Here is a 15,188-nt window from a genome sequence, read left to right as displayed (position 1 = left end):
TTGTCAAAGTCATACAGAAAACAGTGGTTTACCAATGGCAGCAAGAAATGCTCTCTGGGGCTCATGCATGTGTATTTACGGGATATTTCAGGAAAAAAAGTGATTAATTAACCTGCAGACCAACATTTCCATCCCTTGAGACAAATTACATTATAGTCCATTCGACAGAAACACTACACACACACACACACACACACACACACACACACAAAGAAACACATCAACCACCCTTTTGGACGATGGCTGTTTCATTTCTTATCAAACCTCCTTGAGATTGCTGACAGTGTTTTCCAGACATCTCCAGGTTTGTACTGCTCTCTATCAAAGCAGGAACACAAATTACATGGTCCGACTGCCAAAAGGCAAAGAAAACCAATATCTGACACAGTGTTCGACCCCACAAACACTTTCTCTCCTCTGAGGTTGACCTCCATTACATGTTTGTCTGGAGCTTGACATTTCTAAAGGGCTACAGCAGAAAATGAAAAAAGGAGAAAGATGGAGAACGGGGGGAGCTGACAGGAAGGATTTTTGAGGAGTACTGAAAGCAGCAGCAGTAGCAAGGTCTCCTTGAACCTTCATGAAAATATCACGGCTGCATGTGGCTTTTCTCGTGCATCAGCAGGTGCAAACAAGGAAAGGCTAATTCAAAAAAGGCAATTTCAGTGTGTTGTATCTTCAGTTCTACAACAGAAATCAACTACAACAAGGAACATTTCAACCTGTGCTCCAACTTTATACAGAGGGTGTATAAACTAATACATGAAGACAGCTCCTGTTAACAGAAATCCCTGCTGTGCTGCTCTCAGCAGGGCGCTCACAACACGCAATCTAACCTCCCCCCCTCCTGGTACTAACTGGCCTGCGACCAAATCCCCCAGGTGCTCTATAAGTAAACTCCTAGGCTGCCCATTGTGGCTAAAACTGTTACATAATCCCTGACCGCTGTACATACCTGGCAAGACTTCCTGTTTGTAGTATAATAAGGCTTTTGCACCTACAGTATATGCTCTCTAAGATCCAAGTCAAATCTGCCTGTGACAAAAACACAGCCAATGTTGTGCTCTTACCTCTAGTACGAGCCACAGCTGATCCCCACATTTGATGTCCTTCTTGTAATACATCCCGTAAAACTTGACCACATTGGCATGGTCAGAAAGAGCTTTGAGGATGTTGTATTCAGCTTCAATTTCCTCATCGATATCCTGAAACACAAGAGCAAACATCAGCTAAGTGTGTACGACACACACATTTTAACACCTACAATCTTATCTTTAGCTATTTTTTTTTACCAGCCATATTTTATCTTTGAATGTTTAATGCCAAATAACAGAGTAATAGAGGTAATACTAATTACTACCTGGACTACTGTCTAGGCATGAGTTAAATAATATTAATACCATTTTCATACTGGTAAAAAAATTTGAAATTATGAACTGGAGAGGGTTACTTCACATAAGATAAAAGCTATTACTTTTTTAATAATCCCAATGTTGGGGAATTTTTTTGTTACAGAAGCTAAAAATAAGACCAAACACACCCAATTAATAGCTTGAATCGTTTTAGCTTAATAAAATAAAATACAATCTTGCTTTAAAGTAAAAAGTAATTTGTAAAAAGAACAAAAATTGTATATTAAAATAATTTTATGTTTAAATACAAATATTAAGAAATGACAAGAAATACATAAGAGTAAAATATCTAAAATTCAAAAAGCAAAAACCGAATTCAAATGAATTTATTACAATAAATATATCAAATATCAGCTGACATGTAAGTGGCTCAGTAACAGTCATGCTCATTAATAACTAGTGTATGAAAGTGTTACATAATGTATACTTTTATCACTGTTTTTTTACTTCAAAAACAACAAGCCATGTTGTTTTTGAAGTGATCTATAAATAAAGTTGGATTGGATTGGCTGATTGACAAGTTGTTACATTTACAAAGTTATTTATTGCTTGTTACAGTGTTTATGCTAAGCAGAGCTAACCATCCACTGGATCCTGCTTCTCGGTCCTCTTAGTTTAACTCTAACCAAGAAAATAACAATATAAAGATCAGCTGAATGGATACTTTGTTATTATTGCTTACATTTTTTCTTTCATTTATTTACCTTCTAGACTTTGTGGAGAAAACTGTAATTTATTTGCTTTCTCTCTCAACTTTTTCTATTCCTACACCAGTAGTGATGAGGAGGATACTCTCAACAATCTTCATTCAAGAGAACAGTGACAGAGTTGTGGTGATATCACAGATACACAGACACTGTAATGTCCATAAACCAGACTTTGAGAATGATTCGTTTCTTTGTCCTGTGATTTCTAAGACATGTATCTGCAGCTCCTCATTTAACTGCTTTGCAACCTTTTTAAATATCAAGAACGTCATCGGTTGCCTGATTTGATCAAAGAAAAACAGAGCGACCGACCTTCGGACACTATGCAAAGTCTCCACCATTTATTCTGCAATTTAATGTGGGCGAAAGGACATATCCAGGACATGTTAAATACAGCAGTCATCGTATACTCTTCTTCTGAATGTTGCACGGTTATTAAAGCCTAAAGACCGGGAACTTTTAGCATATAATGCAAATCGTGCTGGCGGACATTTAATCTTGTACAGTATTTAGTACTATATCACAAGTGATAAACAGTAGCAGTACTACAATAAATAGTACTGAGCAGAATCCTATTGTAGTTGGTGGCATCGGAAGTCTGACACCCCTCGTACAGAGTCCTGAAACCAGATTTTTGATTTCAAACATATGGTTTGGGGGTCAAAATGGGCACAGCAAAGACTCTAATTCCAATGGATGGTTTTGGAAAATGTGAAGGAGGGCATAATTTTTTAGACTTCCTGCGTTCATACTAAACCAAAGTAATTACATTTTTTTTCATGTTTTGTCTGTAAAAAACAAAAAAAAAAAAGTTTTATAACTACAACAAAGACAGGGCAACAAACTACTTAACACTTTGTTGAAATTGCACCTTTGATATATGAAGATTTCTTAGGGACTAAATGTGCAGTTAAACTTTTTTTTACACTGACAGAAATGGGAATTTCAAAGATCCAGGCCACTTAAGATCAAAGTGGCTATATGTGGCCCACAATGTAAAATGACTTTGCTTTATACATTTAATGTAGCTTAAGGTAGAAAGCAAAAGTACAGAAAATTACTGGACTACAAATCGCTTTTCATCAAAAAAATGTAAAAAGAAAAAGATAAAGCTTGAAACTAAACATAACATACAGTATTTTAAAAAATCTGTACTGCATCTTCTATATGTGAACGAAATGAGTGCAGTGATTAAGATTATGGTAATGATGCGCTTTGCGTTTCTTAATAATTAGAAACAAATCCCCTCCCAAATTAATGAGACTTGAAGAGTGTGTTTAATAGAAGAACCCTGCTGCTCATTAAATGCCTCTAAATAAACCATGCACTATAACGTAGACTCAAAATAGACAACACAATAGATGAAGAACGGTGACAAACAGACTACTCAAATATGGTAATGCTCAGAAATGTAACACATCTGAAGTAATCTTCTGTAAATGGTAAATCTAGTAATTATAAAAAATGTTGACTCTATAGGACAGATCAGTCCCACAATGTCAGGTTTAACATCATGTTTCCCTGCAGCATGACAAAGTCTTCTTCTCATTAGGCCATTTCTTTTTTTTCTTCTCCTTCTTCACACACTTCTGCTGTAATGCCAAATTTGTGTTTTGGCTCTGTGCTAAAGCACCCCACAAGCAACGCAAGTCCAAAATGATCAGAGTGCTAAACTGATATCATCAGAGGCAATTTTCTGAGATAATTTGCTGATGGTTGTAGATGGGAAGAATAGTTACAAGAATCTCGCTTGAGGTGTTTCCAACCTGCTTGGCTTTATTCTCTTCACAGGCTGAGAACAAAGCAGAGCAGAGTGATGTTTATCTTACCGAGGGCAGAGCTAATAAGTCAGACTACACTGACGATTTGATTTTTTGTGCTTGCAAAGCCAGAGGTTTTTCACATGATAAAGGTTTTTCTTTCTTTGTGAGATGGTGGGGCCTTTACTGTTTACTTCTCAGTAAGTTTTCTACCCAGCTATTTAGATTTCCTTTTAAATACCAGCTGGTATACATAGCCTATGGGCACGCTTCAGATGAAATGTAAAGAAAAATCATGACTTTTAACCTTGGAAGATCATGTGCACTCCCTGTTCCAGATATAAATCTCTAAAAAAAGGTAAAAAATAATGAAACATATAAAATACACATTTTCAGTTTAAAAAGATTAAATTTGATCACATTTAAGGTGTCATACAACAGGGAAAACTACACTAACAATCAACTAAAACTAAAGTAAAGATGTAGGAAAGTAAAAACACCCAGAAATCGATGATGTAAATTAAACACTTGCCACAAGACATAAACGTGTACTTCTTGTGCCATCACTGAGAGCAAAACAATATGTATAGATATATATACCAATCAGGCATTAACATGACATTATGCTTAAAATTGTGTTGGTCCCCCTTTTGCTGTAGTTGGGGCCTCACACTTGTTTGACCAGCACAATCCACAGATGGTCGATTGTTGGCATCTTGTTGGCGCTTTTGGTGGCAAACAAGCCTCAGCATGGGCACGGTGACTGGTCTATAGCCCCATAAGCAACAAACTATAATGCACTGTGTATTCTGACACCTTTCTATCACAACCAGCATTGCATTTTTACCGATTTGAGCCACTCTCATCTGCTCATCTGTTGGATCAGACCCAATGGTCAGCCTTTGCCCCCTGTGTACATCAATGAGCTTTGACTGTCCATGACACTGTTGCTGGTTCATCTGTAGCTGGTCAGTGAGTCATCAGAGCTTTGGTAATTTTTACACACTGTGCACTTGGCACTGATCAGTTTCGCTCTATAAGTTCTTGGTCTGATATTTTGTGGCTGAATCACTGTGTTTTCTAAATGTCAGATGTGAAATATGTGGAATATTTAGGAGGGAAAAATTTCACAAATGCACCTGTTGCAATGGCGACATCCGTTGCAGTGCCATACTGAAATTCAGTGAACTCTATAGAATGACCTATTCTAAGCGCTGGATTCCCTGAAAACACCTGAATTCAAAGATTAAGTGATATGATCCAGTACTTACAGAAACAAATTACAAAAACATATTACAATTCCAGATTGTAGCCGTTACTTTCTTTGTTTCAGTCATAAAAAATATAGAAGAAGTCTTAAAGCTCTTTCACAATGTACTACTTACTATGTAACAAACTCAACTTACATGGATCGGATCCAGTATCTTCACAGCTGCTTTACTTCCATCTATTTTATTAAGCACCTTATAGACTTTTCCATAGGTCCCTTTACCAATTGTCTCGATGATTTCCCAGGTGTCGGTCGGATCTGGAAAGTTGTCAAAGACAATCGATTTCCCTGATCGTGGAAACATCTTTAGGAGATATCTCCTGCAGAATGGGAAAAACACATGTACATGTGGGTCAGTGATAGAGAAGGGGCAGGCGGTAAGTTGGGGGGGGGGGGGGGGACATTGTGCTGTGTGTGACCTATATTATACACCAGTTAGTGCAGCTATACTGTTATTAATCCATGTCTGAACTGAGTAAACACATTAGTAAAGAGCTCAGATGAAGGGGATTTAAAGCTATTGTGCAAGTACATAATGTACAGTAGATCTTTTCCTTCAGATTCTAAATTCAACACCTGAAGCTTAATCAGATGAGTGTTCAAAGTTCACGGTTTGTTTGGGAATTAAACTGGAAGTGTTTTACTTGAGGATAATCCGGGGATGCAATATAGATGGGGGGTTAAATTGGGTCTTTAGGGGATTTAACGCCCATCTATATCTGCAGTAAATATTACATCTAGAGGAAATAGCTTTGATTTTCAGCAGATTGAAGCTTTATAACATAACAATGCATAAAAATAAAGGCAACAACTGTGCTTGCCTTCATTAAGACTCTTCAGTGTCCTGTTACAGATAAATGGGATGTCTTAGCTTTAAGTCACAGCTTTTCTGTAAACACTCAGAGGGGTGTGCTTCCTGCTTTCAGGTCCAATCAAACACATTCCCAATTTTTAAGGCTGATATCATTCGACACCAAATTAATCAAGATATTCAGCAAGATACATCCAAAATGGCAAGGTGATAATATGTACATATATTTTAAAAAGCAAACAGCTATTAGTAAATAAACCCATATGTTGTCTTTGCATGGAAATATGCAGAAGAAAGTTCAGGTTCTGCAGATCAATCAGATAATTACATGAAATGCAATTACAGCCAAATCTCAAGAGAGTCTTTCGTGTATCCTTCAAAGGTGTCTGTCTGTCATCACAGATTTGTTCCCATAACTCAAAGAACCACATCCACAAAGCTAAAGCAAAGACAAAAACACAACTGTCTAAGTCAAACTTACATTATTCTCCGAAATCAATGCAGCACATTTTTTGGGGGAAAACAAAGCAATTAATCCATTTCTGTGCAAAAGGTTAGCAGTGGCAGGCCAGCCTGGCCAGTGAGTACCACAAACAGAGGAGGAGCTAACGAAAGCTAATCTCACTAGCAATTCCCCTGCTGCAGGGCTGCCATTGGAAACTAGCTCTGAGAGATTGGAGATACAGTGGGATTAGCAGGAATTAGTCTCTGTTGCAGCATGAGCCTTTCCCCATATAGATGCCCATTCACACACAAAAGAAAACTAGCTCGAGTGGAAGTGCACAGTGATGCAAAAAGCCTTCTTCTTCTTTTTATTATCATTTTTCACTTTATTTTGCGGTGAGAGAAGACTGCCACCCAGGGTGCCATCTTATACTCAGCTCCTGCAGTTATTTTATCTGAACTAGTTAAGATGATTTAAATTGTACAGATTCCTGCACACAGCAAGATAAAACTGGCAGACAGGCACATTATTTTGCAGCGATATCATCAGCCATTGCCCATGCAGAGCAATTAGACTCCTATACATGTATCCTTGTGTAGGTAATTGGACTTGTAATGTACATTGCCCAAGTAATCCACAGACATCCTCAATAATACATCACTGCCTGTGTGTGTCAACATGCTGCGACACATGAGAGGGGAGGGCGAAACCTAAGGACTCATAGTGGACACCTCCAACAGGATCACAAGCTGCAAGGAAGTAACCCTTTAGAGGAGGCAGTGTGCGTGAGTTTGTGACTGCATGCATGTGGTTATTTAAGCTTGTGTGCCCCAGAGTACTGGCTGCCTGTCACTTTTCATTAGCTGTTAAAGGTTGTGGCATTAACCATAGTCTGTGTGCACAAAAAATGAAATGCAGATGTGTAACTGAGCATGTATTTACTGCTTTGCTATTATTTGATAGAAATAATTCAGTTTTGTTGCTGTTGTTTTGTGTCTTGTTTATGTGAAAATTAAATATAAATGTGTGGGGGGTTTTTTAAGTCAAGTGAAGGCACACTCTTTGATCTCATCAAGACGTCTGGCCACTTGAGGCTACTCTGTAACCCTGATGAATAGGTTAACGTTTCAGCTTAACCTTGGCACATGAAGTTTGCCCGTCTACAAGCTGAGATAATCTGCCTCACTGGGCTCATCAAAGTCAAAAAACGCAGCGCTCCCACTCAGACAACATGAGCTTGGTAAAAGAATTCTGTGAAGCAAGTGGCTACGACTGGAAAGACACAGAAAAAGATCCTCATAATATCAAGTCAAATAAGCCCATGTGAATAGACGAAACTTGAAAGCATAGCCACAGAATTTATTAGAAATAATATAAAAGTACAAAGAATAAGGCATGTCAAATCTTGCAAACAGTTCATCGACAGCTGTAGCAGCTTAACTTCTCCACATAGTAAACATAAGTTACACTTTACAATCTTTACAGACTTAAATGTTGCCAAATTATTACAAGTGAACTAACTTTACTGACCTTTGATGGCTTGCAGTGAAAAGGCACAAAGCGAACAGAGACACATGGATGGTAAGGATAAAGCATAGATTACACTTTCACATATGCACGCGTACACACACACGGTATCCATACAGCCTGCACTGGGCTACTACTGAGCCACTCCCAAAGTTTGCAAATAAGAAATCCAAATGAAGCAGCCTTGACGTGTTTATGTTTGCAGTAAAAGCTGAAAACATGTTTAGGTAAGTCAAGAAGCTGGATCAGCTAGTATAAAAAGTTAGTATCATACTTACTCTTTCCTAAGTGCATTAACATGCTTGGGTATCAGTTGTGGATGGCAGCAGCAGCAGCAACAGACCAGAGCAGGATGTTGTTCCTGTGTGCCCCAGCCACCTCTGCTATGTATTATACATCAAGAATAAGGAACACTCGCAAAGTTACTATCCCCAAGTAATTGGTTTTAGTAATTATCTTAGGCATCCAGTAGCCAGCAGCCGATCAGTTGATAGTGTCATAAATTAACCTGCAGAAGACAAGCTAACAACGGGCGAGTATACGGACGACAACAAGGAGCGAGTCAGGTGAAACAGGCCATGGCTGCTCTGGTGCTCCTCTCAGCATCATTCAGCAGTGTCCCATTACACGGGTGCTGCTGGGGAAAGAGTCCCAGCAGTGCCAGCAGAGCTCGGCTGAGAGTTCAGTTCAAAGGGCTCGAGTGATGTTATCTAAAACCTGCTTCACATAAAGTTTATTTAATGCAGTCATTTTATATCAGTAAATCCAACTCTTTATCGTTTTTGATGCGTAGAATGAAGTCAGAGAGTCAAATATTGTAAGGATGAACAAAACCTGAGAAAGAGATTATATTTATTTTCACTGCAAGTGAGCGCCCTGTTTGCACAGACTGTAAAAAAAAAGGCTAACATGACATCATCTATTGATTAGCCCTATTATGAAAAACTGACCTTAATGTTTTAAGCGTTGCCGTCTTCATGTTTTGAAAGCGAGGTGTGAGAAGCCAAGGCACCACACCTCATTAGCCAATCAAGATATTCTGGATGATCTTCCTTCTTGACTCTAATAATGACCATAATTTACCAAATGAACGTAATGGTTTATTTAATATGACATTGAAATAGTGACTGAGTCTGTAAAGCCATCAGGGAAGCGTTTTCAGAGGTCTCGGAATGAGGGAAAGACTGACTCAGCTGAGCTGGGGCTAGTAGTTGCTACAAAATCTGCGCCATGACCAGTCTGAATCATTGATACAAGGTAGTACAGAGCCATGCTTTCATGTACTTTGACCCAAATTTTAACCCTACAGTCTGTATGTGGCAGCAGAAATCAAGACCCATCAGAGCAGGGAAGATTTTTCCAGTCTTCAGTTGTCTAATTCTGGCAAGCCCCTGTGATTGCAGCCTCAGTTTTCTGTTGTCAGGTGACAGGAGTGGCTGTTCTGCTGCTTCAAGATTTCATGTGCTGTTTGTTCAGAGGTGCACTTTGGTAAACGTTGGTTATTCGAGTTACTCTTGGCACTTTTCCTCTGACGTCTGGCATCAACAAACCATTTTAACCCAAAGAACTGCCAGTCCATTAACGAGCAGCTGAACAAAAATACCTAATATAGTGGCCATGACTTTTAGAACTATATGACAGTCTTCTTAGAAAGTTGCATCCATTACACACTAATAGCCTCTTAAGATGTAAAGCTGCAGACATGATGGCTGAAGAAACTCTCATCACTCTTTAGCTTAAGAGTGACTCTTTAAAAGCTTCACAACACAGGGAAAAGCCAGTAAAAAACAAATCTATAACAACCTGTTTTTCTTCTTAATTTTGATAAAACCCGTCTCTATCAGTGCTCATGATGTGTGAAGCGAGCTATCATTTGCCTTTCAGTCATCTCGTTTGTTTACATTAATAGTACATTTGATTTGTCGGTGCACCAAACACTTAAAAACAATTAACAGTCCAGAGGAGAGAAGTGAGACTTCATGCAGCATAGTTTCCTTTGTAAATTATTGATTCTGCCAAAACTGTCAGAAAGTAATTGTTGTAGCAGTGAAGCTGATAATTTATCAAACACACTAACAGATGGCACAGCGATTATTTTCTCCTGAACACGCAGAGGCGTGTCTTCATCGTGTCGTGCAGTCGCGTCAGGAAGAATATTACACGTATTTGGCTGATTGATCATAACCAATTCACCACTTTAATTGGAAGATTCTGGGTACTGTACAGCTGATTTGACACAGTCAGTCAAAGATCACACAGACTTGCATTAGCAATCACTTGTATACAGACAAACGCTTTCAGTATGACAGTTTCTTACAATAAAAGTCTGGATTTTCTTCTGTTTAACATGACACATGCTCTGTGTAGCTCCACATATGCTTCGATTCTTTCATTTCTGAAATGAATAAGGCTTTATGCTCTCCACAGATACTGTAATTCATAAACCATCAGGCAAGCTGTGACCATTAGGGTCACTGTTATTTCCGTTCAGTAAAGGAAAACAACCCACTCTGCAAGATGACATGTAATAGGCAGTTAACTGATTTAGGTAACCTCACGCTTAAGCTGAAATATTCATGCAGCTTCTCAGGTATTATCTCACAGGAACACATGCATAAAGGCTCTTTAATGTTGTACTTTTGTCTTTTCTCTTTGCACAGGCAGTTACTTTATTGTTTGCATTTATTGACTCTTTTTTTAGGGAGTAAATTTGTGACTTGGGGAACTGTAAGCAATTACTCCTAGATAAACAGCATTATGAATAATGGAGGCATTTCCCTGATAACTAACACACACACAAAGGCTGAAAGTATACTCTGATTATAGAAAAGTCCGGAGAAAGTTTGGTAGGATGGACTGGAAAAGACATAACAAGGAAACGGCAATTTCCAAGGAGAAAGAAAAATAAGACACCCTCCAAAAAACTAATTTCAAATGGCTCCAGTCTCATCTGAACCCCCCCCCCCCCCCAAAAAAAAAAAAAACAACAGTAGGTCCAGTGCTTTGACCATGTCACAAAGCCTCATCAATCATTTGGCTTTGCGGCGCCTGCTTTTTGGCCAATAATAAATCTGGCGAGCAGTGATGTCTCTGTCTATTACCGGCACTTTATGAATCCTAGTTCTGTCTTCAGCACCAGTACCCCCCACCGATGACCCACACTGTCCGGCCTTGGGAGGAGGGGGAAAGTGGGGGTGGGGTGGCTGAATAATCAACGTGCTGACTTAAAGTGTGGGTCCTTCAAGCACAACCTCCGGGCTTGGGCAACTGCAGTGCACCAACCTCATTTCCTGCTCTGCTGCTTCACAAATGGCTCCTGGAAGCTGAACCAAAACCAAGGATGGAGATGCACTGATGGCAATAATAGCCTCGTGATTAGAGCGGGCAAAGGTCCAGTACAGTGTGCAGACTCTCCCTGTGCTCCAGTCCTCACTATTTCACCAGTTTAGCACCAGAAACATACAAAGGAAAACAACTCAGGGATTATTTTCATTTACTGCTTGTCCTTGTGATTTTTATACAACTTGGTCATTTTGCCCATTTCCTCTGATATTAGCTAATTGACAGCACTGTTTTATGTTCACCAGGTACAAGGTAAAATATTTCAGCAACTATTATCTGTATTGTCATGAAGCTAAAGCACAAACTGTCACAAAATACCAACATTTACTGTCACAATCATCTGACTTTGATTAGTTCCCACAGCAATCAAAAACTATTCACTTACCAAAACGCAGAGCGCAGGATGTTTTGTGGATATGACATTTTCACTCATGGTTACTGGGCAATGGATCAAAAAAAATGGCAATGCTCTGACTATTAAGTTGATATTTTTGAATGTGTTGCTAAAAAATGCAGCAGCTCTTCTTCTGCTTTGTCTTCTGCTTCGTGGAGGCAAAGCTGCCTTCTTCACCAGTAAAATGAGCACATTACTATTAACACTGGTCTAACAAACCTGTTTATCTCACACTCTACCTTCATGTGTGAACAAGACATAAACTCCTCTGGCAATCCAAAAGGATACTGGCCTTAGAATTGGAGATTTGACTCTCAACCTGGCTGCTTCACTTTCAGATGTAAACACCTTGGCGAAGATTACCATCTGATTCGTCACTGTGTGCCAAAAGCACACACTGAAGTGCCGTTTTGAGATTCCTAAAGTTGACATCCTTTAGCGGCACCTTGAGATCCTGCATGCAGGGATAGAAACAGAGTCCACCACACACTGAAAATATAATGGACCAACACAGCTCTCACTTTGGTTACATAATAACCTAATGGCTGGAAGTACCACACCATTACCTTGCACTCACATATGAGCACATACAGGTTTCCCTGGGACACAAGGTTAAAGGACTTCTTCAAGGGAATGAGAAACAGTCTGGACTTATTTAGCCTTAGGTTGCTTCTATAGAGGGCTTCACAGTGTGTTTCTCATTCACCATAGTGTCAGTGGCTTAATGATGACCCCCCCCCCTCCCATGAAGCCTAATGTGCATTGGTCCTCTTGAATCTAAGGCTTGACATTTGAGAAAACAAACATACAGAGAACTGAAAACTAGAAGTATGAGATTGTTCTTTGATTTAAACAATTTTTTCCCACATTGAAACATTCACATCACTCTTACAAAATTATATGTCCAACACACACACACAAGTAGGTTGTGTAACAACTTACTCCAAAGTACACCGGTTTAACAAAAATCCCTCCTTGCCAAATACCACATATGAAATATTGGACGAGAACCCCCGTGCTCACAGTGAAATGTGTTACGTGTTACATAAGCGGTTAATAGGCTTAATTTCCTGACAGGTAACCTACATACTGCTCTGCTGCACTCTGAGTCGCTAGTCTCTACACCGTGAAGCATCATCCTTTCGCACTGATGCTGCGCTGACGAGATAGCTCATCTCATGACACACGTAAGATGGCTGCGTGATGGCTGAATAATCCATTCTGCATACAGTATGGAACTGTGCATCCGTCTAGTTTGATCTGACACTGATTTTTCTCAGTCAGTTTAGGTCCTGCGTGTTTTGTAAAAGCAGAAATATTACCTTAATTTTCCAACAAAAAGAAAAAAATCTCTGGAACACGGTTTAAGAAACAGAGAGTCTTACCTGAAATGAAAGAAGCTGCTTTCAGACATGTCTTCAGTCCTTTACAGGCAAATCATTTGTGAAATGTGTTGGGATTCAGAGCAGTGCAAGGGTTGAGAACAATTATGTTGTTGAAAATGAAGTGCCACTTGCAAGCAAGTCATTCAGCTTTGTCTGCTCTAACCCACTCATTAAACTCTGGAATATTACAGATATCACTGCATTGTGATTTATTCATTTATTTTGGTGTTATGCAGAAATAATGAATATTGTGCAGTATATGAAAGCATAGTAGTGATTGGATAATCACATTGGATTGGATAATCACAATAAACACTTAAAAGTTTAGAGCAAGTTTTCTTTAATATTACACAACTTTAGTGACTTTGACGTCACATTACAAAGAAAATTGAAGCATAAATGTTCACAAAGATTGGGCTCAATTTCTCCCTTTTATGCCTTTTCTAGAGCATGCTGCTTTAAAAGCAGCCATAAACATTTGTGTGGCCTCAAACCTCTGCTCATGATATGCTGGCCTGAAGGACAAGCAAGAATTCATTAGGTTTGATTGACTGATTGATAAAGATATTGATAAGTCCCGTCTGACTCTTTGTATGTGGAATGTAGGAATCGATACCGCTCTCATGATATTGGTAGCCATGAGTGTTGCACCACCATCGTGTCTTAGTGTTTTATTGCTTTATCCTTCAAGCTTCTATTCCGAAGCCACAGAAATGTAAATGTTTATGTAAATATCTTGAATTTCCTGTCTATTCGTTGACCTACATAAGCCCAATGTCTCCGTCCACCTATTTTGTGCACTGCTGCTAAAGTAATTAGTAGAAACAGTGTCACAGTGTCCCATTCTCCCTTCATTCGCTGTACTAATCACATGGACATACTTGAAAATGCTGAGTGGAATAATGGTAGGACACAATCAAGGGAAATCAGAGATCACTTCAAGGAGATTTAAGGAGTGACGCTCTGATTGTTGATGCCGCTGTCATGCAGATCAGTGGATGGCTGGCTGGGTCTGCAGCACCCGAGTCGACTCAGTCTGTGAAGACTGATTGAATAAGGCTACTGATGAGGCTATTGTGACCGTGGGTACGTGGTGTGAATGCATGACAGGCTCATGGCTGGCGTCAATGACTGGCCGCCATTGTGGCAAACCACTGGGCTGTGACTTACCCAGCTGTGGTGCACACATATCATGAAGCACTGAAATGAGTATTGGGATTGTGCAGTTGATAGAAAGATCATTAGGCAATCATTACTACAATATACATGCATGCTGCTCAATTTGGTCAACCTTTGTTCAGCTGACCTGACAACCTTGCTCATTATAACATTAATGTGCATAGTCTGGGACACTTTTACTGCTAGGAATCACATGAAATTAGACAATCTCTACTTGCAAATTTGTTTCTTTTGCTATCATGCAGGCAAGCACACCATGAAAACTGGGGAAGTGCAGCACAACCTCAACATATATAGCTAATCTAAGTATCTCATGAGCTTCGTGAATGGATTTATTGAAGGCTGTAGGATGTGAATTGGATGAATGACAGTCTATTTATAGCTGCCTTTGATATTCAGACATTTAATTTTCATTTTGATCTCCTTAATTGGACACAGTACGGTATTTCTTTGAGACATTAGCACCCTTTGCAGCTCTATATATGCTAATTCGAGCTATTCACAGAAAGCTAATAATTATGTTGAATTATTAGTTTTCTATAAATATGTATAAGACTTTTACCACAGTGTGTATACTGGAAGGGTTTGATAGATATCAAATACTTGGTTCGTGCTTTGAGTCAAATGCTAAACTTCAGCATGCTAACATGGTAATTTATCTAATTTATGCTAAGTCATGTTGTTTACTATCTTAGCCTTCTGTCACACATGCTTAGAGACTGTTCTAAAACCCACTGGTGCCTACTTATGCTAGGGAAAATGGTCATTCTCCAACCAGTTAATGGTTAGTTTCTGGCAGTTGAGGCTCTTGGTGTTGTACCAAAAACATACTTGCGATTGCCTTGGTAGGGTTGCCAACCGTCCCTTAAAAAACGGAATCGTCCTGTATTTCGAAACAAAAGTACACGTCCCGTATTGAGCTAATAAGGGACGCACTTTGTCCCGTAATACAGTGA

General features: G+C 39.2%; 1 protein-coding gene across 2 annotated transcripts in view; it reads right to left on the bottom strand.

Annotated features, from left to right (window-relative positions):
• myo3a (myosin IIIA) overlaps window positions 1-13,087 on the bottom strand; it is a 69,469-nt gene extending 56,382 nt beyond the window's left edge. The window contains exons 1-3 of one of the 2 annotated variants that reach the window (XM_005730462.1): window positions 13,054-13,087; window positions 5,286-5,469; window positions 1,071-1,205 (exon numbers count right to left, since the gene is read on the bottom strand). In XM_005730462.1, the coding sequence (XP_005730519.1) occupies window positions 1,071-1,205; window positions 5,286-5,469; window positions 13,054-13,082 (348 nt within the window). In that variant the 5' untranslated portion in view covers window positions 13,083-13,087. Of the gene's footprint in view, window positions 1-1,070; window positions 1,206-5,285; window positions 5,470-6,441; window positions 6,591-13,053 lie in introns of those variants that run through there. The other variant, XM_005730463.1, reaches the window with a different exon arrangement.
• Window positions 13,088-15,188: the final 2,101 nt, after the last annotated feature.

Source organism: Pundamilia nyererei, unplaced genomic scaffold (assembly GCF_000239375.1).
Source record: "Pundamilia nyererei isolate P.nyererei 1_Seehausen unplaced genomic scaffold, PunNye1.0 scaffold00037, whole genome shotgun sequence".
Taxonomy (NCBI): Eukaryota; Metazoa; Chordata; class Actinopteri; order Cichliformes; family Cichlidae; genus Pundamilia; species Pundamilia nyererei.
The sequence above is the reverse complement of the archived record's forward strand: the minus strand, read 5'-3'. Positions and strand labels throughout refer to the sequence as shown.